At 45.2% G+C, this 27,186-nt stretch overlaps 1 protein-coding gene across 9 annotated transcripts; it reads right to left on the reverse strand.

Moving 5' to 3' along the window:
- Positions 1–707: 707 nt before the first annotated feature.
- phactr4a (phosphatase and actin regulator 4a) lies at positions 708–26,851 on the reverse strand. Of its 9 annotated transcripts, none has more exons than XM_083680465.1 (15): positions 26,821–26,838; positions 20,744–20,788; positions 16,240–16,362; positions 10,892–11,062; positions 10,707–10,787; positions 9,272–10,537; positions 8,586–8,951; positions 5,518–6,091; positions 5,125–5,375; positions 4,745–4,919; positions 4,076–4,131; positions 3,368–3,429; positions 2,953–3,090; positions 2,652–2,728; positions 708–2,398 (listed from the first exon to the last, which is right to left on the reverse strand). In XM_083680465.1, the coding sequence occupies exons 2-15, from the start codon at positions 20,754–20,756 to the stop codon at positions 2,383–2,385; spliced, it is 3,369 nt and encodes a 1,122-aa protein (XP_083536591.1). In that variant the 5' UTR covers positions 20,757–20,788; positions 26,821–26,838; the 3' UTR covers positions 708–2,382. The 9 variants fall into 9 exon arrangements, with proteins under 9 accessions (XP_083536591.1, XP_083536590.1, XP_083536589.1 ...); XM_083680464.1 differs by lacking the exon at positions 26,821–26,838 and adding an exon at positions 26,720–26,759; XM_083680463.1 differs by lacking the exon at positions 26,821–26,838 and adding an exon at positions 26,492–26,712.
- Positions 26,852–27,186: the final 335 nt, after the last annotated feature.

Consider the following 27,186-nt stretch of genomic DNA (forward strand, 5'->3'; position numbering starts at 1 on the left):
GAAAAAAATAACACAAGGAGAGGAGACAAAATAAATGCATTTCTATTATGTGCCTTGTTAATTAGCATTTCAAAGGCTGCGAAGGGGATCAAATATGACCAGATTTAACTTGGGGCTTGGCACTGATGTATGAAATGACCCTTGTCTGATGCAACCGACAAGGTATTTTTTTCAGGCAGCAACAGTGCACTTCTGATTGGTGTATACTGTATGAAAATAGTGAAGATTCATAATTGTTCCAAGGTTATCGTTAGCCTCAAAACTCAATTGCCTTTGTTTTCCACTTATCAGAATTGCAAGACATGGCCCAACAACATTGTACAACACTGCCCTCAGCTGGACTGTTTGATTTAAAACAAAAACTGTATATTCAGTGAAATGTCATGAGAAAATAAACAAACTATATAAAAAAGTAGAAAGTTATGTGAGCTAACGAAAACAAAACTAATCCAACACCAATATTCAGTATAATGGAAATGGAGGCTGTTTGGTGGAACGATTTTCAGTGTAGAACAGACAATGCAAGTGGTAAGTGGTGGGAGCCAAGAATGTGTTCCTGTCAATATCCACCAAGTGGCTTTACATCCCAAAGTAGAGAACAAAAGAAAAATACAAAAGAAGAATACAGGTTTTGAAATTGTCCAAGTCCTGAATGATGAACAGACTTTTAGTTCAAGTGGTTGGAATAATGACAACATACTTCAAGATAACAAACAAATATTACTTTTAATTTGAGTGAGTTGACGATTCATTCATACAGTAGGTTGCAAGTCAGCTTTAAAGATCTCTTTATAAAAAACAAAACTATACATTTGTAAAATAAGGGAACTCTTTTCTGTACCAATTTCTGTAACATCATTAGTTTATACTGCTTAGAAAATAGCACTGTATAATACTTTAATTACATTTAAAACTTATTTGTTAACATTAGGAAGACATATATAATATAAAGTCAATTAAATCTACAGGATAAATCTATACAGTAGAGGCCAACCACTGGCCGACATACACAAAGTACCATAAAACAACATCCATATTCCTGCCGCTGTTGTTCTATGCCAACCATGAAAGAACTGTATTGTTTAAGCTTAAGATTGGGTTCTTAAGTTTATTTGCGAAACCCTTTACATTGTACAATTTTTCTTTTAATTCCCATGTTAATAGTAAGGTGCCTTATTTGAGATTATTCAATTTATCTGCTGTGAGAGAATTACTTAAATAATCAAAAAAATACAGTAAAAAAATGCATGTACCTGTATGAGGAAAATGGTACTTATGAACAAGCTCTGGTGGTGTACCAGTAGAACAGGCTACATTTGAGTTTTCCATTTCGTGGTTGAAAGAAAAATAAACCCTGTTCCTGTATGTAGCTAGCCACTTCACATTTCGTTATGTACCACACCCCTTATGGAGGCTTAACACATACTGTAGTACACCTTAAAATAAATGATATGCACATATATGGTCACATCAGAAATAAGGCTGATAACAGTGGTCACCCTTGAGAGGTCATGTGCACGCATTGGAGGACTTCATACTGTAAATGTCATGGGGTCTAATGAAGCTCTGTTTTTTACTCTATCACATTTAGTTTGACAATCGTCATTAGTTCCACCATAACTAATATAATTTGAAGGGTTATCATGATCAAATTCTGTAAATAATCTTCCTGATCTCAAATTAGAGAGAGTAGTAAAGTGTTAACCAACTCTAAAGCAGGTAAAGGCCTCATCGGAACAGTCTTCCCTGAGGGGGAGGGAGAGAGGGAGAGAGGGAGAGAGAGGGAGAGAGAGGGAGAGAAAAGAAAGGAGATGCTGCAATAAACAGGACAGGACAACCATCACACTCAATCTCTGTCTCTGTCCTTTCACAACTGTCCTCTGAATGTGTCTTCTTCTGTCACAACAGGACCTTCTGAAGAGCATGGGCAACTGGCCATGGAATCCCCCCCCCCCCCCCCCCCCCCCCCCCTCACAGTGTTGGCACAGGGAACCTCCAAAATGGCCCAAGTGAAATAATAACATCCCACCAACAGCTCGCGCTTCTACTCCACCTCCCCTGCGACTCGCCAGACTCAAGCTGGAGTTGCACTGTGGGCTGTCAGTGGATGGTCCAATGGGCCACATCCATAGTTCCATATGTGGCCATCAGTAGCGTAGTAGCCCTACGGTGGAGTAGCACTGAAGGCAGTGAGTGGTTGGACCTTCGATGGGCCACAACCCTAGTCCATGGTTACAGTTGTGGTCGTCAGTAGCGTGGGTGCCTTGGGGGAGAGGAATAGGCTCGTTCCAGGGGGCTTGGCTGTGTTCCGTACTGCAGTCTTACATTTCCCCCTGCCATTGTTCTAAGTGCTTCTTCTCCAGCCCAAGCTTCTCCAGACAGCTAAGGCCGGTGGAATCTGAGAGACGGAGAATGGAAAGAACATGGATGTTAAGAGTCAGTGCACTGACTTGGTGGGTGCAAACACACAGTATTCACATCTCCTACACATTACAAGATATTCCCTATCTGGTTGAGTGAGGAACTTTGCTTTCCTTGCACAGTATCAAATGAAATATTCATCATAAAGTTGAGAAATTGAATATTCTCTCTTGAATTGCTGAGTAACATCTGGGGGACCATGTTGAATAATTGATGCTCTTGACACTGACCTGGTATAGATCCTGCTCTCCTCGTGAACCTCCATTTCAGAGCTCTTGAACTCGTTGAGTTCCTTACGGATGGCAGCCTGTGGAAGTGGGAAGATCGATTCAGAAAGTTGTTAGACACTTTTACCACTGTAGCATAAAAATCCTCCAGAAAATCTACACTATGGTCAGAAGCGGGAATAGATTGAACGACTGACAAAACAGACTCGATAAATACAACCTTCCCCCAAAAAAACAACAATGCTTAGACCCCAAAAGACACTGGAGTAGTTAAAGCACCATAAGGGTGAGCGTCAAGTCTCACCTTGTCAGCCGGAGTGAGCTTGGTCCAGGGCTTGTCTGCACGGCGGTCGTAATCATGGGCGTGAGTACACTCCACATACTCATGGAAGCGCAGGATCTTCCTGGCCTGAAGCTCTGCCACTGTGGGTCTCTGTGACAGCTGAGGGCAGAAAGAGAAAACACACAAATTCATTCAAATTCATTTGTTTGAGGGTTATGGTTTTGTATCTGTGTTGCAAGTAAGCAACGTCCTAGATGAGTGTGTGAGTTTGCGCACATTGCAAGAATTTGTCTATGAGTGTGTGTGTGTGTGTGTGCTTGTTATATACCAGGTAAATGTGTGTGTGCGTGCACTTGTTATGTAACAGGTAAGTGTGTGTGTGCATGCATGTGCATGCATGTGTGTGTGTGTGTTTGTGTGTGTTTTTCAGCCTAACCTTTCTGGTGAGTCTTCGTTTGATCTCGCTCCTCTCGAACCGTCGATCCGATTCAGTCTTGGCTAGAATAGGAAAAGACATTCCATCAGAGGGAAAAACACTGCTGCTAGTCAAAGGTAGACTTGAGCTGAGCCTCTGCTGGCACACAGGGGTAACAGGAGTCTTTTTAATCACAGCCTCCCTCTGCACAAGGCACCGCTTTGTTTAGAGACACTCTGCACTGTGGACTTCTCAGTCCTCTGTCTGAGGACAAGCTGTACACAATATATCTGCAACACATGCATTTCGGATAACTGATAAGAATTTCTTATAGCAAGCGCAATCAGATCACTTTATTCTTAAACTGTTGCTACCCACTGGTAAACTCAAATGTAATGAATGTAAATAACATACTAAACAGGGCAATAGTATTCATTAAATACTAATTTAAAAGTATTAAACAGCCCACAAGGTGGCGTCTACAAAACAGACAGAGTATGACAGTTCTGTACATCTCAGACTGCATTAGAAAACGTTAGTTATAGTGGTAGAACAGCAGAAAGAACGAATGAGAGAGACAAGGTTGCCTAGAATGGCCAAAAGCAAGTTTGGGGGGGAAATGGATGACATACTGCTTTAAGCTTTTGGTTTGAAGAGTGTAGATTTGACCTTGCTGAGATCTGTAAAAGAAAGCTGAGGGGTGGAGGCGGGATAGAGAAAGAGTCTTACCTGGAAGGATGTTCCTCTGTTCCAACTCCTCTGCTGAGGGTCTTTGACTCAACCTCCTGATTAGAGAGACACAATACACATGTTCAAGCACAAGTGCGCGCACGCACGTGCACACACACTCACGCGCACACCCACCCACACTCACGCGCACACCCACCCACACAGTGGCTTCAGAAAGTATTGAGACCCCTTAACTTTTTACACATTTTGTTGTGTTATAGACTCAATTTAAAATGAATTAAATGTATTTTTTTGCCATCAATCCACACACAATACCCCATAATGACAAAGCGAAAACACGTTTAGATATGTTTGCAAATGTATTAAAATTTAAATACCTAACTTACATACGTATTCAGAACCTTTGCTATGATACTCTGTCCAACTGAGTCCATCTGAGTGCAAGGATAATAGTTTGTGATTTCAGAATGAATATGTTTTGTTTTTATAGTCTCCGGTTTGAATAGGAGTCAATTACACATTTACAAACGTGTTTTCACCTTGTCATTATGGGGTATTGTGTGTGGATTGATGGCAAAACAAATTAATCCATTTTAAATTGAGTCTATAACACAACAACATGTGGAAAAAGTGAAGGGGTCTGAATGCTTTTCGAAGCCACTGTACACACACACCCAGGGAAGGAGAGGAGCTCCACATGTGATTTACCGGTTGAGTTGGGTGCCAATCTTCGACCTCAGTGCCTCCCACTGTTCCCTGCTCTGCCAGGCCACCCCATCCTGGCTCTCTCCCTCTGCCTCCTGCTCCTCCCTCTCCTCCCGCTCCTGTCTCTCCAGCTTCAGGGCCAACGTGTCTTTCCTCTTCACGCGGTTAGCCAGAGCACCTGAGTCAAACAGACAAACACACAAGCAATACTGTTTAACCTGAGGCCATACATTTGCCTGATAAATTCAGTTTACATATTCTAATCTAAAGCCTCTGCCAGAACAAGTGTATTGGTCATAAAGTAACACTAAAAATAAAGCTGCTGGTAGTTTACAGATGAAAAACCTGCTAGACATATGAGCATAGACTTTCAAGCTACTCACTTAGCGGGCCTTCCTCATCCTCATCTTCATCGTCATCTCTGTAGAGGATGGGTCCGTCGGAGTCGGTCTCCTCGTCGTCATCTTCCTCACTGTCCCCTGGTCCTCTCCCCTCGGGGATGACAGAGACGCGGGGGTCTCCCACCAGACCCCTCCTGCTACGGGGCTCCAGCTCAGGCTGTAGGAAGGTTAGCCTTGGCTTGGGGTGCAGCTTCTGCAACTCCTCCTCCATGTCAAAGTCATCATCCTCGGGCCTGGAGAGAGAGAGCAGGAGACACTTTTTAAAGTGACGGGCAATGATTGGGATGTGCATACTTAGGACATGTAAATTGCAACTCATGTAAGTAAGTATGTACTTGAGCATGTGTGAGTGAACTGCAGAAGTAGCGCACTCACAGCCTTAGGGGTTCGATGGTGACTGGGAGAGAGCGGCGGCCCCCTGCCTCAGTGAGGTACTCTGGCGGGGACTCAAAGAGCAGGGAGTGGGCCCTCTGGGAGCTGTCTGCTTTGGGCTGGGTTGGCCCTGGGCTGGCCAGGGCCCGCTGAATAAGGATGTGCAGGGGGATGGCTGGAAGGTGACTGGGCGGCTCTGTAGTGGGGCTGGGGGGGTCAGCCTTCTGGACAGGGAGGGGCAGCGTGGCAGAGGCAGGGTTGGACAGGTTTGGAGCACAGGTAGGGGACGGGGGTATGTGAGATGGAGGTGGAGATACAGGGTCAGAGGAGGGAGGCTGGACCCCTGGGGCCCTGTTGTCTTCTGCGCTGGGCAATGCAGGGAGAGCAGCAGGTGGGGGTACTGGGGCGGCGATCGAGGTAGGGCCAGAGGTTTGGGACTCCGAGGTCTGGTCGGGTGGGGACGGGTCTACGGAATGGCGTTTTGTGACGGGAGTCATCCTCTTGGGTGGTGTGGGTGGAGAGCGCTTGGCAGGTGCAGGCACCACGATGACCCCAGCTCCTGCCTGAGAGAGCTCCGCTGCGGAACAAAGACCAAACATACAAAAGACCAAAAATTACATGAAGTCATGTAGAAGCATGGATAGGGAATAGGGAGAAGTATAGCCTTATAATCTGAAACATGAAATACATCAAGCATCAAATTCACACTCATCTCTAGACTTGCAAGCAAATGGGTTAAAAGGTTATGAGTTGTTCAATTTAAATTAAAGGCACAATGCACTGTCAACCTGGGAATGGATGGGAATGACAAAAAACAACAAACAAAGCGGAAGAGCAATATCAGGCCAGGTCAATTGCTCAATAGCAAATGGATTAGACTATTGTTCTGTATAGCACTGAGGCAGATGAGGGTGACAGACATGGTATTAGGCAACTGATCTCTTTCGCCAGATATACCCTGTGATTGACTTTCCTTAATACTGACCCTACCTCATGGACAACCGTGTAGAATCAAGGCAATCATCACATGAGAACAACCTGAAAAGCGTTGAGGTCAACACACGATCAATAAGCTCTGGCGCAGCGGCTGTTAACTTCCATGCACTGTGAATCTCGGCGGCCCTGTTGAGTTAGTCAGTTCAGCGGCGTCACATTCTGACATGCAATGCGGTAGTGGGGGGACGGAGATGGAGATGCATCACGTGCTATGGGGGGGAGAAGGCTATTCTGTGCTGTGGCTGGGGACGCCGCTTGGCGTCAGGCGAGACTGGATACCCCCCTGGGTACCTGAGGAGGGTTCGCCGGCCCGACGGCGCAGGTAGATGGGCAGGGACAGATAGAGCCCCAGCTCGCCCTGGCGTCTCCAGCTGGTCCAATAGCGTGGGAGGTGCTGGACGTTAGAGCCCCTGTGCAATGTGGAAGCTGTCAGAAATGAGTGGAGACGTCAAGGCCTTCGGCAGACAGGTGCTGGGCTCATGGCTCTAGTTCCACACCCTCTGGTGTTCTGGTGCAGGTTCTGTCTGAGCCTGAACAGGGCTGTGCTGTGTGTGATGTGATGTGAGGAACCTGGATTGGACTATAGTTTATACTTGGCCAGGTCTGGCTCACCTCGACTATTTAATCTAGACTTCACCTTTACAAATGACACTTGTTTAGGTGAGTATGGTGCTATACAAAGAGGAAATACAAAGAGGAAATGCATAGAGTCCTATTTTTGTCCTGCTCAAAACAAAAAGAACAGTCCACCAGCAGATAGAAAATGCAAAAAGAATCGCATCAGCATTCATAATTCAAATGCTCTCTTGCAGAGCAAGGGCATTCATATTGTCCTTGTCATTTCTTGAATCCTAGTAAGTGGAATGAAAGGAGCCCATGGTTTATATGCTACAGTATTATGACAGAGGTATCTGATGGGATGGGCCAGGAGAAATGGAGGGGAAACAACAGCAGATGCAGGCTTTGGGGCTTGCTGACTACGTAGAAGTGTTCTCGTTGTGTGTGTGTGTGTGTGTGTGTGTGTGTGTGTGTGTGTGTGTACCAGCACAGAGACTAACAAACAGTGTGGAAAAACACAACAACCCCCATCTCCCTAGGGCCGTCTGGGAACGGCATAGCCAATCATAATACAGCCTCAGTAAGCCAATCAGGGAGGCGCTCTATTACCACGCCCTCTGATACAGAGAACAGAAACATCTCTTTTTACATATGATACGGGCCATAGGACAGAGCAGACGGTGCATGTGAAAGTTAGCTCAGTGTTGGGTGCTATTACTACACCACAGAGGACAAAATAATGTTGAGCTCAGCTGTTTATATGAGGGCTGTGTGATTGTGAAACAGAGAAACATATGGATGGGAACCACAGTTTCAGAATGATTTAGGAATGTGCAATTCTGTCACAACAACTGCTATGTGTGTGTGTGTGCTTGTGTGTGCATGTTCTCACAGTGCCTTGTGATTTGGGTGGGGCTCGAAACTATGGCAGCTTGGGCATGCTGGCGCAAAGGACACGGAACACTGCGACAGCCAATCAGGGTCTATATGCTCTAGAGTGACTCCCGGTCTGTACGAGGAGTGCCAGCACGCAGCGTTGCGTTAATAAACTGTGCTGCACAAACGGAGCACAGACAAGCCAGTACCTGCCTTCTCTCTCTGGGGGACGGCTCACTGTGCACTGAAATTGCAGACAGGGTTTAGAAAAAACACCCTGCATTTAAATACGCATCGAAAGTGACCAAAGGTGACTGAGCTGACAAGAGAGGGGTTGGGGAGTTGGATGGCAATGGCAGTCATGGGTTGTATAAAACATTAGCTACATATGTAGTTAATGAATATTCTGTTAAAAAAAAAATACTACTGAACACCTTTATCATGACCGTAGACACTTAAAAGAAGTTTCCCTCTTTGCGGTTTATCATTCTATGGGGACACATCATGTTGGGCTTAGGAGCAGGGGCCACCGAAGAACCATTTGCTTTAGGTTTGGGATAAAAAAAAGTGAAATGTGATGAAATTAACAACAGTGAAACATTATTATTATTTTTTTTTAAAGCAGAGCAAGCTGAACTCACCAAGCAGAGCGGGGTTGCTGTTGCGGTTGGTGGGCTTGGGTGGGGGGACGGGCGGCTGCTTGGCATGTGGAGGGATGGGAGGCGGGGCGTCTGCGTCACCCGAGGAGGGCGCGCTAGAGCGGGGAGGGTCGTCGCTGATCAGGGACACAGTCCTTGGAGGCTTGGCTACTGCAATAGCAGAGGAGGTGGAGGAGGAAGAGGAAGAGGAGGAGGAAGAAGAAGAGGGGGTGGTGGACGTCCTTCCAGACTCAGTGGAGGGGGCTGTGAGCCACTTGGGGGGTAGCATAGCCTGTTTGGGTGGAGGAGGCTCCCTCAGGGAGTCACGTGCTGCGTCAGGGTCAGGGGCGAAGCGGACACCAGTAGATTCTACAACAGGGACAGGAGACATGGACACAAACACGGGGGGGGGGGTCAGGACAATAAGCACTCCTGATCACTGTGGAGCTCAAAGTGCAACCATAACTAACCTGACAGTGCTGACCACATAAAGCATAAAGCTGAGCTAAGCTGTTACTCAACGTTGTTTAGGAGCTTGTTAAGAGCTTAGTCGGAAATGAGAAGGACTCCATTGTATTTCATTGCGTTGAGAACAAGGGGATTCTGACAGAGTTTGCAGATATACACCCAGCAGACATTGAGTAAGCAGAGGTACAGTAGAAGACAAGGCCTGAGGAAGGGTGTATTACCTGTGCGTCCCCGGGTCTCTTCAGGTGGGGTGTATCTGGGCAGGGTGCTCCTCCGGTCAGCCTCGGAGGCAGGGCGGACCTTGGAGCTGTCCTCTGAGGAGCTCTTCTGCAGGCTGGGCTTGAACTCCGTCTCAGAGTGGGGCCTGACCACGGGCCGACTGTCCTCAACCGCCCTCTGTGGCTCTGGCTTTCCATCCCGACCCTCTCTCCTGTCCCTGTCCCTGTCCTCCCGATCGTTCCTCCTGTCCCTCTCTTCTCTCTTGTCCCGGTCATCTCGTCTGTCACGGTCGTCCCGCTTTTTTCTGTCATCTCTCTTCTCGTCTCTCCTGTCCCTATCATCTCTTTTCTCCCTCTCCTCTCGCCTGTCATCTCTCCGGTCCCTATCATCTCTTTTCTCCCTCTCCTCTCGCCTGTCATCTCTCCGGTCTCGATCATCTCTTTTCTCTCGATCTTCTCGCCGGTCATCTCTGTCACTTCTCCCATCTTTCCTCTCCCTTTCCTCTCTCTTCTCCCTCTCCTCTCTCTCTATCCTTTCATCCCCCATGTCTCTCCTTTCTCTAGTCTCTTTCTCCTCCCTCCGGTCCCCTCCCTCCCTCTCCTTTTCCTCTCTCCGGTCCCTTCTTTCTCTGTCTTCTCTTTCATCCCTCCTGCCACGGTCCTCCCTCTCATCCCTCCTGCCACGGTCCTCCCTCTCATCCCTCCTGCCACGGTCCTCCCTCTCATCCCTCCTGCCTCGGTCCTCCCTCTCATCCCTCCTGCCTCGGTCCTCCCTCTCATCACGCTGGTCTCTCTTCTCATCGCGCTGATCTCTCCTCTCGTCTTTCCCATCTCTCCTCTCGTCTTTTCCATCTCTCCTCTCTTCTTTTCCATTTCTCCTCTCTTCTTTTCCATCTCTCCTCTCGTCTCTCCTGTGCCTGCCCTCCTCTGGGGCAGGTCCTCTGGGGAGTGAGCCTCCTCTCTTCTCTACGTCTGATGGCAGGCGGCTCCGCCGGTCTATGTCAACTGAGAGGCGGGCATGAGAGTCAACATCCAACGGGGCTCGGCTGCTACGCGAGGCGTCGGACGGTACCCTGCTCCTCCGGTCGGGGTCAGGAAGTAAGCTGTTTCTCTGGTCATCCCCCTGCGGCAGCCAGGAAGGGTTCACCCTGACGTCAGACTCCCCTCGAGAAACCCTGACACCAGACTCTGACACCCTGTCCACATCCATGGGCACTGGGTGGCCATTCTTCACTGGGGGCCCTTTGGAGCGATTCACATCATTTGTCTCTGCATCACAGGGAAGAAACAAACAATGAATTAGAGGTAATCTGAGGCATATTTGTGACACTTTGACTGACCGTGTGCATTTTCCCCTTGATAAAATCAACTGTGCCAGTTCTTTGCCTACTGTTTAGTGCTATGATACTTAAAAAATTGCAAGTCTAAATCTACCCACCATTCTCAGGGATTTCTTTCAGCACCCCTCTTTCGATGAGTTCCTGTCGGGGTCTCCTCATGGAGATCTTCCTCTCCAAGACTTAAATTGGAAAGAAAGATGTGTTCATTCCCCATAGAAAAATTAACAATGACCATCAACCATTCCTACATGTTGTGCTTCTAAAACCTATACATCAAGTGTACCTATTGAAGTTTCTGTAAACTTCTCACTGGTCTTCTTCTTCCTCCATTTCCAGGGCTTGAAGATTTTGCCGAAGCTGGAGAACTTCCCCTTGCGTTTGGAGGGTGGGGTGCCGTCCCCAGAGTTCCCCCCCTCACTCCCCGTCGTGCTGCGCTGCAGGTCAACCTCATCGTCTGGAAGAGATAGAGGGAGGGAGGGAGAGAATGAGAGAAAAAAGGAAAGAGTGTCATTTGATTGAAGCATGCATGGAGAGAAAACAGCATGGAATCTCTCCATGGATGACTAGGCCAAGTCAGTGCTACAGTACGGTATGGGGTTACACTAACACCAACACTCCAGGAGTCTACATGTCCACGCGTACTGTAGGAATTAAATCTAAGCTGGAGCTGGTGCTAAATTCCTCTGTCATACTAGGGTACAGGCCCTGCGAGCCAGAGTGAAGGCTGGGCGAAATTCCACTCTTATTGCCTGCTGAGTTGTCCCAGCTGTCAGACATGAAAAGACATGGCAATCTGTAGGCACTAGTGTTCCTCCAACAACATCAACAATAGTTTCAAATACTATAGTTTTGTTTGTGTACTACTATGTAGCCAACATGTTCAAGTACATTTTCACATGTTTCATTTGCTGAGGAAGACTAGGTTATCCCACCAGAATGAGGCAGAGTAGAATATTCTCCTTACTGGTGAATCATAAGTCTACCATTACAATCACATGGTGCAAACAAATAATCCCAAAGAAACTATAGACAAAAGAGGAGCAAAACAAGCAATCAGATTAGTTTAACAGAAACCGTGACTCACTATATCAGCAGATGGAATTCTATGTTGCTGCAAACAATTTAAGTGAGGCAACGCTGGGTGTGAAACCCATCAATTCTTAGGTGATGAGTCGCACACTCCTGTTGCACAACACGCTGCTGTGAAGGCCAAAGGAGCTGCCCCACACCTATGCTTCTCTGTGAGGTTGGGGTTTAAGAACACCAGCCAGCTGACCCAACCTGTCCGTTTTTAATTGCAATGGAGGGAGAGAGAGGAAGGGAGAGCGAGCAAGAGAGAGACAGAGAGAGATGCTATTCACAAATCTAATTTGAGCTGTTACATTAGGCTTGGGTAGTATGTCTCCATGGGGAATGTATCAGGATGAACACTCCGGCGGCAAAGGAAATCCCCAGTGAGGGGACTTTACTCCTCCATAGTAGAGGGGTGTCAGGATTAAAATCAGCATGTCTCAAATCCATGCAGATCCCATTCCGGTCCATTATTGGTCAGCAGGTTGATTGAATAGATGCACTACCTAAATCAGCCTAGCCATTTTAATAGCGATGGGTTTGCACTTCCTAAAGAGGCGCACATTAACTCTGAGCCACCCGGAGCTCTATATTAAACACCCGACACATGCTACAGTCATCCTCCTGATTGCTGAGGTCACACTTTGCACTGGCTCTCGTGGCGTGAAGAAGACAGGGACGACAGAAAGCAAAGGCTGTAACTGCAATGAAAGCTGTAGATCGATTTCACACTGGTGATTTGACAGATGCAAAAGAAAGAGAGAGTGAGCAAGGGAGAGAGACGAACAAAGAAAGGGCATATTATGAAGAACTCCTCCTTGCCTAGTTGCATGAAATGCAAAGAGGTCAACAATTATAACCAGTGCAATTCACTGTGGCATAGGGCGTCTGCTGAAGGGATTCATAACGCCATAAAAGGAGAGAGTATGAGTGTGTGTGTGAAAGTGTGATAGATAGATAGGTACTTTATTGTCACCCCCCCAGTCCGACACAGCAGGCGTACAATCCAGGAAACAATGGGGGAGTCCACCTGCATCCTCAGCTGCTTATCCGCAAGTAGTAAGGGCTGTATGGTGTTAAATGCACTGGAGAAGTCAAAGAACATGACCCTCACAGTGCTGCCAGCCTTATCTAAATGGGAGTGAGCTCAATGTCTGCCTGGTAGGCAAACTGCAGGGGGTCCTAGGATGTCTTCACCAGGGGTCTCATGTGTAGCTAGTCTATCCATGTAGCTGAGCAGGGCTGGAGGAGCTGGGGGGAGGAGCCCGAGTCAAACCTGTTGAAGAACTGGTTCAATTCATTGACCCTGACCAGATCTCCAGCCACTTGCGGGTCGTTAGCCTCCTTGTAGCCAGTGATCTTCCTCAATCTGCTCCACACCTCTTGTGTCCTGCAGACTGTCCTCCATCTTCTGCCTGTAGGTGTCCCTGCTCTCTTTCGGCTCCTCCTTGAGCCTCCTCTGCACCTGCTTCTGTTTTTCCTTGTCATCAGACCTGAAGGCTCTTCTTGTCGTTGAGGAGTAATCCATGGCTTGTTGTTGGGGAAGCACCGCACCCTCCTAGTAGGTACGGTGTTCTCCACACAAAAGTTCATGTAGTCCGAGATGCAATGTGAAAGACCATCAATATCCTCCCCTTGTGACTCACAGAGAACTTCCCAGTCCGTTGTCTCAAAACAGAGCCTCATTAGCCTCCTGTGTCCATCTCCTCACAGTCCTAGTGGTCACAGAGTGCTGCTGGACTAGAGGCTCATACATGGGCTTGAGGTGGACTAGGTGTGTGTGTGTGTGTGTGTGTGTGTGTGTGTGTGTAGAACAAGTTAGTAGACACAAGACATGGCAAGTCGTGCGAGACGGGGCCATAAAGATGGAAGTGCTGATATCCCTTTGGCAGGCAGGCGCCAGGGGCACCTCATTTCCACTAAACACAATTTGACAGAGAAGGGGCCAGCCAGTGCCAGCAAAAAAAAAACAGGAACTCACTTCAGAGCCAGAGTCTTTGAAGCTGTGTTTAACTTTTAGAAAATGTTTGCGTATCCTGAAGCACGCAATTGTCATAATTGTAAATAGTGCAATATCTAAAATGGCCTACACTGGTGTTGGAAACAGTCACAATCTGGGAGTAAGATATTGAAGTTCCCCTCTATTCAACAGTGAATGTAGCCAGTGTCAGCAACAAAGCTCAGGACATCATCATACTTTATACGGGAACAGACAGTTCTTACTCACTTTAATGGAACAATAATAATAATAATACAGTCCATCATCACTGGAGCTGTCAATAAAAGCAACATATAAGCAATCCCCAATCCCCATACTGTACAGTGCCATGTCTCAACTATTGATTGTAGCCCCCAGGCCCCCCCCATGAGCATGTAGACAAATTACACTTCTAAGATAATATTCCGCACAGCTCAAAGTAAATACTGCATCAGGGAACTTTTCTAAATTTTCTTCGTATGGAACCATTTTCAAGGCAGGGTATTAGTGATACTTTTGAGAACTGGTACATCGTGCAACACTGCTACAAACTAAAGCTCTTTTGGGTGTTCCTCCCCATTCCCCTGACTAAGGTTCAGGGTTCTCCTCAGAAAATTTAAGAGGGGCGTTGCACCACCTTGTCGACTTGGTTCTGCCACTATGTAAACATTTCATAGCAAATTAAACAGAAATTAAGTAATGACAGAGTAATTACCTTCGATCGCCAATGACATTGTTGTTAAAAGCGATAGTGAAAGCATTATGTTCCTCAGTTAATTCAGTGTTTGAAACAGTATGTTGGCGCATTTGACATGAATAAAATTCAAGTCGGTTTTGATCCGGCGCCACCTTGTTCGAAAATCTGGCGGAGGACCCTGAGGTTTCATTCATCTCTTTAGAATAACTGGATCTGTCTGGCCCTCTCTGCTCCTATCCATGAGATCCTCCTGTTGTTGACCACAGAGGGTTGTGTACTGTAAGGCAGTGATGCAGGGGGTGTTGAGCTCTCTGGGGGCATTGAGCTGTCTGTGAAACACACTGGCCTCACAGCTGTTCCTGACACTTACCCCAGACACCAATGGGTGGTGGGAGTCATGGGGGGGGGGGGGGGGGGGAGCTGTGCAGTTGATTGCTACGACACGGCGACCTTGTTGTGTTACAATAGAACGGGACAATGCGAGTATCAGAGTACAGCAGGAGAATAAAGGCACCAACCCCTCACCGAAAAGGCGAGAGATGGGACATGAGAGAGAGAGAGGGGGGGGGGGGGGGGGGCAAGGCTACCAGAGAGAGAGAGCTTGACATTGAGCCATTGGCTGAACATAGACATGCAGACTACAAGCCTAGCCTATATTACAACACCCATACTCACTCACACGGCTGTCTACAGAGAGAACTTTAACAGTAAAGTCAATGTACCCACTGTTTCCAGGCTCATTCATCCACTGTCATTACCATTAACATGACGAGCAGAGCACTGAGAACTGGAGTGATTCTTTGCCTGCTCTGATACAATGAGTAGCAATGCAGCAAGAGTATCATGAGGAGCCACACATGCCAATGGAACAACACACAGTGAGTCAACAGAGCCTCTCTGACAACTGCATGGAGTGGCTCCGAGTTGGTAAAATACCACACATACATAGGAGGGGTATGTATCACCATGTGGATCACCATGTGGCAGGTTCAAGTACACTATAACTACAGTATATTATGATAGCTACTAACTAAGGCTCTCATATGAACCGTATAGGCCAAGGCCTAGGCTAACACCCAGATTTCAGTCATAGTTAAAACAGCTATGATTCTACTTAAAAAGAACAGGCAGCAGACAAAGTCCAACACAAAAAAACAATACAAGTCAAAGTCCACAACATTACACAGCAAAACCTGACCAGGTCATGTGGTTCCAACTATCCATCCAGCAAACAAATGGTGGGGGGGGGGGGGCTACATTATAGAACTGTTGGATTAGAATTCAGAGTCCAAGCTCATAATGGAGACTGAAGCTAGTCTGAGTCACTACTATTCCAGCAAAATGGTAATCTCTCTTTCTGTAGAGTTTACAGGGTTAGGACGTTCCTGCCTCAAGACTGCTAAAACAGGTTCTGTTGTTTATTCTGTGTTTTACAACGTACAAATGAGATATTGTAGGATTCAGACAGTACAAGCCTTCAAGACACACAGACAGGCACAGATAAGGAGACAGCTGGTGCCTAGCACTCCCTGCTCCTCTGTTTTTAATAAAGACTCCCATGTTCCATGGTAAAAAAAAAGAAAAAGGGTGAGGGAGAGAGAAGCGTAGACAGACAGCAGGGTCGGTGAGGTTTGTGAATTTCACAATCACCACATTCCATCTGCAACCCTCACACCTGTCTGTGCCTGCCCAACTCTCCCCTGTCTCTCCTGTTCACAACAATATCTGCACAAACCCACATCTGTAGTTTCTCTGTTGCATACGTACAAACATTAACGTACCCGTCTCTCCAACATACTTCACAAACAAACTCACACAAACAAGCCCAGGTCCTGAGATCCTGTGGGCTAGCCACTAAGGGGCCCCTGCCTGCCCTCGGACTCACCGGTGTTGTGTTGAGCTGGTTGCTGGGCCACTGTCTCAGCGCTGGCACTCTGTCCCATGCTACCGCTCCCGTCCCTGCTGGCCTGCCGACCCCTGCCTCTCCTGGGGCCCGCAGCAGGGAGGGCTACAGGGAGTACAAGGAAAAATAGACCCGGCTAGCTTTGCTCTTCTTTAACCAGCCTTAGCGCTCCTGAAACCCAAGACTCTCCTGCTCGCTTGCGTCGTCTCTCTCTCTCTCTCTCTCACTCACTCACTCACTCTCCGCCCTCCCCTCCCTTCGCTCGGTGTGTTTTGGTCTCTCTCTCTCCCTCCCTCTCTCTCCCTCCCTCCCTTCCTGGATCTCTAACTTCATAAATAAGGTACGCCAATGAGGCATACCAGCAGCCTCAGATGCCTGTCATTCCTGAGAGCAGATTTCTCGGGGGCAAAGTTCACAGGAGGCAAGCAGGGGGGGTAAGCCAGTGCAGTCGTGAAGCACTGAGGGATTTCGGTGGGCCCCCTCCAGCACCCTGCCCCAGGCTGACACAACACCGCTCCCCCAAGGGCAAGGGGAGGGCTCACCAGGGAGAGGTAACACGAGAAGTGCAAGGTGAGCCGGGCCTAGGTGGAGCTCAGCCCCGGGAAAGAGGAAGTGACATCACAGAGGTGTTCAATAACACTCTGGGAGTCAACCATATACGTGCATGCATGAGTAACGCCATGTTAGCATGTAATGTTGCGCTCTGCCATAGTTGTAAGAGGAGCTTACAACAAAAAAAACATGTTCTTTCTTTGTACTCCATTTAGACAGAACGAAGTACAATTTTCAAAAAGAAAAAAGCATGAAGTCTCAAAAATGTAAGATCCATCTGTCTAACTTGAGGGGACAGGAGAGAGAACACCCTCGAGCCAAGGAGCTCACATGACAGGCCTCAAAATCAACACAACCCAGTATCATGAATACCACATTATTTCAAGGCACAGTGAATTCTCCACCTGAGCACACATTTCCCCCCTCTGAGGTGTTTGTGCTTTCTTTCTTTCCTTATTTCACCCAGGGAATAATGGAAACTGAACTGACAAAGAACAACACATCTCAGCGAGTGTTCAATCTTCCATAAATCCCTCCGGGGCAGAGAGAACTAGCAGCTTGCCTGTGCGTGGACATTTTCTTCAGTCCTACTTTACGGAGCAGTGGTTACATGTAATCAGCGTGTGGGGGGATGAGAGAGATAAGGAGGTAGTAGGAGTGGAGGGAGGGAGGGAGGGAGGGAGGGAGAGAGGGGGAGAGGAGAAGGCAAGTCTTTCCTACTGCCAGACAGGGAGAGTGGGCTGCACACTACTGATACACACAGCCAAGTCCAAAGACAACAGGGCTGTTAGACTTGGGAGAGATTCAACCTGATCTGAGACCTTAGTGACAGAAGCATTAGCCTGAACATTGTAGGTGGCTACTGTAGGCATGGGCCAGGCCAGGCGAAGCCAGGAAACCCAACCTAATTCATTGAAGAAATCCTAAATCCTAACTGGGATGGGTGTCTTCTGGGGGGAAAACAACACCCCCAAGCTTGATTGAAGAAAGACACTGTCCAGATACAGTAGTCACCATGCATTCCATTACAGAGAATTTTTATCAAGTAGCCTACAGATTTGACAGTTGCCAGACCAGCTTTGGCTGGTTGACTGTTAGGCTAATTGTCAATGAAACAAACCAGCTTGATTTTTAAATTATTCCGGACAGGAAAACCTGCTGCATGAAAGTCTTCACCCAATTCCAGTCTGTTCCAATACATAAATATCGGATTAGCCTTCCAAGATGGTAAACTCTACTAGAGCTATGGGCTCTGGAATCCTTTTTTCTTTTTCTTTTTTTTTTTAATGTTTTTAACCAATGCCAATAGAGAGGTGCAGTAAGTCAATGTGAAACTGCTTTTTATCTTAGTTACAGAAATGCATTTACTAGAGTCTAGAGATGACTATATTCCAAGTATGTGAGAAGATGATGACGACATAACCACAAAACCAAAATACTAACACAGTAGTTTCCCACGTCTAGGCTACCCTACTGTAGGTGAATAAAGCTCAATGAATGAGTTGCAGACAAATTGGCTGTAGGAATGTGCTGGTTTGTTTACACTGTGAAGAGACTCAACAGCACTTAGCCAATCAGGTTAACTGTGCCTACAACTGTTCAGTTGCTGGCTGATCCTTGGTTCTTGGTTCACTAACCTGCCCATTTTAGTGTGACATTTAGGTTCAAGCACAGAAGTTTGAATGCCATGACAGTAGCCAACCGCTCTAAACAAAGTCTGAGGGAAGCAGGCAGTGTGAATGGCTGCACTGAGTGACCTTGAGATAAGGAATGTGAACACTAAGTTTACTCTGTTGAATAAAAGATAGTGTACTGTGAGCTTTTCTAAATGTTACACAATTCAATGGGTTCCAGTGTTGGGGAGTCGTTCCACTACATGTACTTCAACTATCAGTATAACTACATTTTGCATCAGAGTGGTGGTAGTTAAACTAAATTCAAATGCTAGTAGTGTTTCCATTAGTTAACTACTTATTTTGCCATGTAGAGCTGTAGTAAGCTACTGTCACTACATTTTCCAAAAGAAACCTTGGTATAATTTAACTATTATTCCAACTCTTGAACTTCAAATGACCCTACTATTTCTTCACTCACTGCCTCCGGTCTCCCTATTTCGCTCCACCTCATTTTTTTCTCTCTGTTATTTCGGATCATTTCCGTGGCACGCTTGCTGTCACATAGACAGAGTCTATACATATTAAGTCAGTTAAATTAAGTAACTGACTGTTGTGTGTTGGATTAAGTACTTTTTTTTTTAAGTAGCTTTAGTTTGACAAGCTATATTTCTCTCAAGGGTGGCTTTAGTGTAGTTTGAATTGGTAATTTAGTTAAATACATTTTCGGATTAGATTCCCCAACACTGATGGGTTCCAGGACAACAGAGATCTATTTGAATATGAAAAGGCACAGTTCACAACACTGTATCTCCCTCTAGAGGCTAAACCAAGTAATGACAGGAAACTGAAAACATGATAGAAAGGAATTTGTGGAATGTGAGGGTATAGGTCAGCTTTTTGACAAAAGGAAAGTAATTAGGACTACTACCCTGGGAACCGTAGCTGGCTGTCAGCTGCTCTACTGTTCCCATATTTCCCTAACTGACAATTGTCAAAGGAATCAGTCTTCTCTCATAATCAGATTTATTTTCCTTTGTCCCCTTTTTCCACAGACCACTTGTGCTTGATTGGGAAAATGGGAAAATGAGAAACTGAATGAAAATACTAAATGACTCAATCAAATTCCACAACACCAATCTGTGATCAAATCACAGTCCATGAGACTGGAAAAAAAAAGAGAGAGCTCATCAGCCAAATACAGCACTGTCAATGACTCAGCCATTCCTCGCTACGACAAACACCACCATTTAGAGAATAAGACAGACAGGGAGGAAGTCAGGTTTATTTTTACTTAGCTGGGCCACTAGGCCAGGCAGGGATGAGAAAATATAGCCATCTAATCTGTTCTGGCCTGTGGCCACTGGCCAGCCTTGGTCCTCTGTGTTGAGCAGTAAGGACTGTACTGGCCTGTTCTGACCAGCCCCAGACCCATGTCTTCCACTACGTACATTAGAAACGCTAGTGGAGGTCATGGCCTCATGTCAATCATCACACCTAACACATGATCTTGGCCCACAGGACAGTATGTCTGAGCAGTAGTCAAGCAATGCAATTCCATTCACAAATTCAATCTTTCCAAAGCCTAACAAATACATGTAATGTAGGCATAGCTTCTATTGGCATAGTACAAACAAATAAAGTCATGTCAACAAAGCAGATCCTTCACCGATTTCAGAACAAAATACATCTACGCACAAAAAAATTAAAATAAACCAGTAAATAACTAACAGTAGGAGCACACTCACACATATGTTCAGACTGTACAGCCATTTCAGTCTTTCACAGATCAGTAGTTCCAAAAAAGTGACAACAGATCAGTCGGGACTGGCCAGAACGTGTGTATCTGACACCGTCTCCTAATCCACAGAGATGGAGGGAGGTCTGCAGTGAAACCAGACTCAATGCCGAGTGTGGAAGGGGAAACAGTGTTGTCCCTAACCTACAGGTGTGTCCTCTGGGAGAGGCCCAATCAGATAGCCCCCGTGTCAACACAACCATGCGTCACATAGCTCACGCTTAATGGAAAGCTCCAGAATTCAGCACTATTAGTACTGTTGACTCATTGAGCATTTCCTGATACTATTTCTGATGATACTCTCCCAAGCACAAAACCCCACAGTAAAAACACTGATATAAAGAACTAAATGAGAACTAAAATAGTGTTTTGAGTGGGTTTTCTAATTATTTGATAAATAGCTTATTCCATGAGGGAATGCCAAAGTTGTACAACAAAAAAACCTTGACAATTCAATTGCATAAATGAGTAATGTAATTGAATATAAAACAATAAAGTTTAAGGAAAATAATTCTGCTCTTACCCTGATTTTCCATCACAGTGTCCAAAGCACAGCAGTCAGCAGCTTCTGAATGAGACAAAACAGGATGAGACAAAACAAGATTAGCAGATTTTAAACTACTATGGAAATTGATTAAACTAGACATCATCTTAACTAAAACAAATGAGATTTTCTTATACTGTAGGTGGGGACATTTTGGTTAATTTCACTTTCGACTAACCAACCCACATTAACCAGAACCGTTATGTTTTCTCTAACCACGAAAATACAAATCAGTCAATGTAATTCCACAAAATGAGTCATTTAACCAATAAGGATTACCGGTTAAAGTATTAGTTGCGGTTAACGGATTAACGGTTAATCATTAACATCCCTACCTGTAGGAGGCTCTCTTGCTTTAACCTGGTCCTATATCACATTTGAAAGAAAATAGAAATGCTGATCAGTAGACTATCAACACTGAAGACCTAACCTATCCTTCGCTGTTGAAGAACATGGTGTAAGGAATTCACGTAACATTAGATAAAGGTTTCAGCAGGCATACAGTCTGGAATAGGACAACAAGAGAGTACTAAAGTGCCTTCATGTGACCTTCCTAAACCCACTGGCCAACAGTGTCAGGAGGAGGAAATAAGGCAGATTAGTTCTTGTGAAACGAATAGCTTTAGCCTATACAAAATGGCTTATCAGCGTCTCTAAAGCATGGAGCTTAGAAATCAATCTCTTTCCGGCAGTCTCACATGGCCCTTGATCCTTTGTGTGCACTTAGCACAACCTGTGGAACTGTGTTAATGACTCTCTGGTCACAGTAAATCAATGTTGAGCTTTCCAGACCACTCCAGTGCTGAGATCAGTAAAAGAGAAAATGAGGAAAAAAAAGAAGCAGATAGAGGTGGTGGAGGACTTCGAAAGACTGTGCCAGCAATTACATAACTAAGCATTAATTAGCCTGCAAGCCATTGCAAATCCAAGTCTATGCATGTCCCACATACTGTACCTATGACAACTCCCTCATTCCTGGACTTCGTCCAAATAATGGATCGATGCATAAGCAAAATGTCTGTATTGTTCTGTAATGGGCTATTATGACGTTACAGTTCAGTACATTAATCAAATCCGTGTCTAGGACAGAAAATGTGTGAAAAACCTGAAATGTTCAAGTCCAGGCATCAAGTTTACCGCAGATGACCCGCATTTACAGCCCATATGTACATTCGTGAGAACTCAGGTTGTGGCAAATTTGTGGCTGAAATTGCGTAGTGTCTATTTCAGTGAGATGGCAACAGGGTGCACCTGAGCTCAGTTTCGAGTGTCATAGCAACGGGTCTGAATACTTATGCAAATGTAATATCCGTTTTTTAATTTTAATAAATTAGCAAACATTTCTTAAAAACGTGTTTTTGCTTTGTCATTATGGGGTATTGTGTGTAGATTGATGGGGAAACAATTAATTGAATCCATTTTAGAATAAGGCTGTAACGTAACAAAACGTTGAAAACGTTAAGAGGTCTGAATACTTTCCGAATGCACTGTATCTTAAGTATGCTCACTGTGTCTCCTGCAGAGGTAGAGCTATCAGGTGCCTTCCCAATGCAGCTTAGTCACATCAAAGACAGCTTTGCGAGTGTCAAGAGCTGCTCAGAGGTGCTCTTTGAACTGAGAGAGAGAGAGAGGGAGGGAGGGAGGGAGTGTTCACTGAGGTGCAGCCAGGGCAGGATCAGGGCTGACGAAGTTAATCACCACAAAGAGGCAATCCTACACAATTGCTGGTGAGTTGAGTGGTAACTGGAACAACTTGAAGGCAGCCCAGCTTGTGATTGGCCATGTGGAGTAGGTGTGGCTGTGTCATGACACAAAAGGGGAGGGGAGCTGGTACAGTATCGGCCTGAATGTTGTAATGTTCACTCTGATCAAAGTCCCCTGACCAAAACAAGCTTGTTGATCTTTGCCCATATGACCAACATGCGAAGAGTAAAAAGCAAAGCTCAATATGGAAGCCTTTGACCTATATATCAAATGAGTCAAGGCAACCTTGGCATTATGCCTATCTTGCTCGACTGAGCAGTGTGAGAACTACCAGTCGAGTCATAATGGAAGAAGGGTTTGAAAGAAACATTGTGGGCTTGCAAAGTCTTATTTTGGTAGTAGTTGAAAGTGAGAGTCTTAATATGGGAGCAGAAAAAGTTAAAGATAGATTGGATGGTTGGGTGGGTGAATGGTTGGTTTGTTTGTTGGTTGGATGGATGAATTGATAGATAGATAGATAGATAGATAGATAGATAGATAGATAGATAGCCTTCATTAAGTATTCACTCCTCTGTCAAAGAACAATAGTTGTTGTTCAGCCCACTAAATTGAGGCTGGATTTCTGGTTGTGTTTCTTTCTCCTCCCTCTTTATGGGTATTACCAACACAAAGACACAGTCCTCTGAAAACAACAACCAAGGTAAAGCACATATGTTCTTGTAGTGTTATTACTACAGTCAGACCTGGCTAAGGTGAAGTGGTACTAGAGAGACTCCTTTCTTTAGTGCTGACAACACTAATGCACTGATACAGATCGATATCCTTGCCAAGAAAGACAGACAACAATCATTAGAGACTAAATGACCTAATAAATATCAGGCTTCTCCTCAGGATTTTTGTACACAGTGGCGCTGGATTGCAATATCAAAACAGACTTGTGTTTACTCATGTCACAATGCTCTAAAATACTGCTAAAACACTGAGGAAGATGGCGCTTTTTACTTTAGATTTTAACAAAGATAATTACTCTATCATTACTTAATATCAGTTTAATTTGCTCTGAAATGTTTATGTCGTGGCAGAGCCAAGTCAACAAGGTGGTGCAGTGTCACTCTTACATTCTTTGGGGGAGAACCCTGAATATAGCAACATAAAAAACACAGATTGAGCTGCTGGCCCATACATGTATAATTTCATTCAAGCACATTCATGCAATTAATCCTGATAGTACAGTTAGTCCAGTTCTAAACTGTCGTGTTTACATCACGCCAGAAGTCATAGTTTACACCTCTTCAGCTTTGCTTTGTTTGTCCAACTGGTTTGGTAAGTCCCACATACTGTAGGCTGTGTCATGCTCCACAGCTGCTGTAACACCACTTTAATTGGCCTATCTAATTCACATTGTGAGAGCAGTAACTGGCATCTGATGAAACTATGCGGAACCTACCAAACATCTCCTCACCGCATTCATCACCATCAAGTAGTCTAGAATCTTGTTTTACCCAGTCTTTTTTAGGTTCACAGTGCAAAACCCTTCTAGAGAGATCTGGTATTTTCGATTAAACCAAGCGTTTTTTTGTACTCTAATCTAGTTTGTTGAAAGAGAATTGCAGAGAACGAATTTGACGATGCCCATCTGTTTTTCTTAATGCTATCCAGCTTTCCATGAGTGGTGTAAAACCAAAGAGAGGCTTCCTACAAATTATTCACTAGAGGAAGATCAGCGCATTAGCTGCTCAGTTTCGTACTCAAATTTCCTAGCTGTGCATTAGAGTCTAGGCCTATCTCTACTCCTAGCACTGAATAGCGACAAACTTCTGATATGGGCAGGCAGGAAAGCAAACAGACCTCTAGAGTTAATGTGCACTGCTTTATGTGCAGATCACAGAGTAAACTAGTGAATAGCCAGGAGAAAGAGCTCCCACAATGCAACACGGGTCCTGCCCTGAAGGCAACAAGTTAACAAACAAGAAGCACACAGAATGCACTCAAGCACACCTTGTTCTAACGCCATTTTATTGATGCTTCTGTCTCGCTGGGTATACTGTATGTTTAGGCTACGTTTGCATAAGTTAGCTACTCTAGAAGCCTATATGTGTGTTTTTGGTGTGTTTTAAAACTCACATGGTCTCTCTCAGCATTAGAAAACCACAGCACAACACAATATGACACAGATAAAGCCAGATTTTCAGGTTTGGTAAGATGATCCAGCCATAGTATTTACCTACTTTCACTGAAATTAAAGTGCAGTTGGGAGCTCCTTGACAAAACCAGTTACACAAACAGTATACACTTTAGAATACACTTCTCATAGCCTAACAATAGCAAGGTTAGCTTCATGAAGAAGGGGAGGGGGTTGCTGTTCACAAAACATCACTTCTGCTCAAAGCCAAACAAAACAAGACCACTTGCAGCTCATGCTCCATTCAAATGGAATCGGCTAATAACAATTTCTCCAAACCTCCAAAAGAGGCATTAGAACAATGTGATTTGGAGGTACAATACTAATCATAGCCCAATCATGCCAAATGTACCATCACTTCAAAGGCATTTTGTTAACGTTAATTTTCTTGACATGGGTCTTTTAGTCTACAAAATGTTCCAGGACGCTCTTGTAAAACTGAATTTTAATCTCAGTGAGACTTTCCCTGGTTAAATAAATGAAAGGATATTTTAACCTCCTCTCTAATTGTGGATGAAGAAGTCTACACTTTATCCATCACTACAGACAACAGAAGCCCATCTATCTTGGCCTTTTGCAGCAGGGAGTTGAGGCAATTTGCTCACAAACCAAAGTAAAACAACAATAGCCTTACCGTACAACAACTAACTTGCATAGCATGCAGAATAGCTTGATCTGATAAAACACAATAGAGCAGTAGCCCACCTTTTCTTCTCTAGACAATACTAATAAACCCTAGGCTGTCCTATTCTAAATACCCTTTTACCACTTTGTCAGTGCCAGAGGCATTGGGCACTTGCTGAAACAAGCAGAAGGGCCTGCAGAGGAATGCATTGGATAAATACCAGAGAGGTAGCTTTCTAAAGGAGTGGAAACAAACACCCAACAAGATGACTATCAACGTCAACATAACCTATATCGAAACAATAACATTGCTTAGTTGCACACTCTTTTCAAAGCACTATGGACTGCATGAAACTTGAAAGATACGTGTTATACGTGTTATACGTCTCTACACTGATTGAGACACTGCTCAAGATCTAAGAAATTGCAACACAGTGATTCTGCCCAGGGTCATACTATGTTTGCTGTATTGAACATCTCCTGTAACTGGGTAAATCCAAGTTTACCAATTATGTACAATGTGGTGAAACTAGAGACCAAGTGAAACTAAGAATAAACCCTAATAGATGTAATATATTGCGCCTACCACATATGCTAGTGGAGGGACATGATACAGTGATGACGCATTGAATGAATTAATGGCACACAATGTACTAAAAACTATTTTAAGGACCTAGTTATCAGGGCAATGGGAGCTTGAATGGACTTCAGTTACCTTTAATTGATAGATGCATTGTGGTAGGGTTAGGTAGGTACTTGGCAAGTTGCTCTCTGTGGCAAACCACGGGGGTCAAAGCAGGGGGTCGCTACAAAAGGTATTGGATTTCAGGGTAGCGAGCTTCTGCTGGGCTATTTACATTTGAGGTACTGTCTGACTGGGTACAACAAAACTAAAAGTATAGTCAACAAGACAAGACAGGGCACCCTGATAACCATCAAAAATGTAATAAAACAGATTTCAAAAAGCCCCTTACATTGTGCACCTGTCTTGTCTGGCTCTGGTCTGGTCACCAGACATCTCTCTACCGGGCCGGTACCCCGCGGATGGCGAAAGACATCATTTGCAAAGCTCAGCTGTCAGCTAACTTAGCCAAGCTAAGCTAACTCTAGCAGCAACAGGTAGTTTTAGTAGTTCTGAACCTGGTATATGTAGCTAGTATTCTATTAAATAGTCAAAACGCTTGAGCGATTAACGGGGAACGCTATAAAATACTCACATTTGATATGCTCCAAAAGATGGGTGACCCGTGTCACCTACCCGGCCCCTCCACCGTGCAAAACAACACCGCAAACTCAACGCGGAACTAGCTGTGCTAACCAGATAGCAAGCTAATTTAGCTCAGTAGTGCCACAGAAACAACACTTTCTTCAATCGAGTGAGGAGTTCCTATTAACTATTTCTCTTAATTTGTGAATAGGCTACATATAGATAACATATAACGTACCTCTCTTAAATACTGACAGGTTAACTCGCTGCTGTCAAAGGTGTACCTTCACGTTACGAAGATTAGTACGTGTGCGCATGCGCACTAACGTTCCCCCTCACCTTTGCAGTGATCTGGCAGGATCTGACCATTTGGATCTGACAGAGAAAATAGTTAAATGAAACTTGGTCACAACGCCAGGCTAGCACACGCATTCACTTCTCCCAAGGACATTACTGAAGTTAATTTCTACACTCAGTAATGCCAGAGATCTCTGATCTGTAATATCAAATCTAGAGTATTTCGGTCACGGCTTTTCACTATGTTCGCGCCCCAGTGGCGGAACGGTGACAGCACTGCTGTCAGGACTGCAGAGTCACTACTGATCTTCTGCCCTAGACTGAAGAAGACCCATCTCTTCAGGCTACATCTTGACTGTCCCTCCTAAAGAGCTTTTCACCCCCCACTACCCCCCTGTACAGTTCCTC

Source organism: Argentina silus (assembly GCF_951799395.1).
Source record: "Argentina silus genome assembly, chromosome: 11".
Classification (NCBI taxonomy): Eukaryota; Metazoa; Chordata; class Actinopteri; order Argentiniformes; family Argentinidae; genus Argentina; species Argentina silus.

Coding starts and splice junctions, on each gene's coding strand:
- phactr4a (XM_083680462.1), bottom strand. CDS start 20,195: ATGGCTGTACAGTCTGAACATATGT. Junction 16,363..20,170: donor TGTACAGTCTGAACATATGT/GTGAGTGTGCTC, acceptor TACTCCCTGTAG/CCCTCCCTGCTGCGGGCCCC. Junction 10,538..10,706: donor GAAAGAAATCCCTGAGAATG/GTGGGTAGATTT, acceptor CCTGTGATGCAG/AGACAAATGATGTGAATCGC.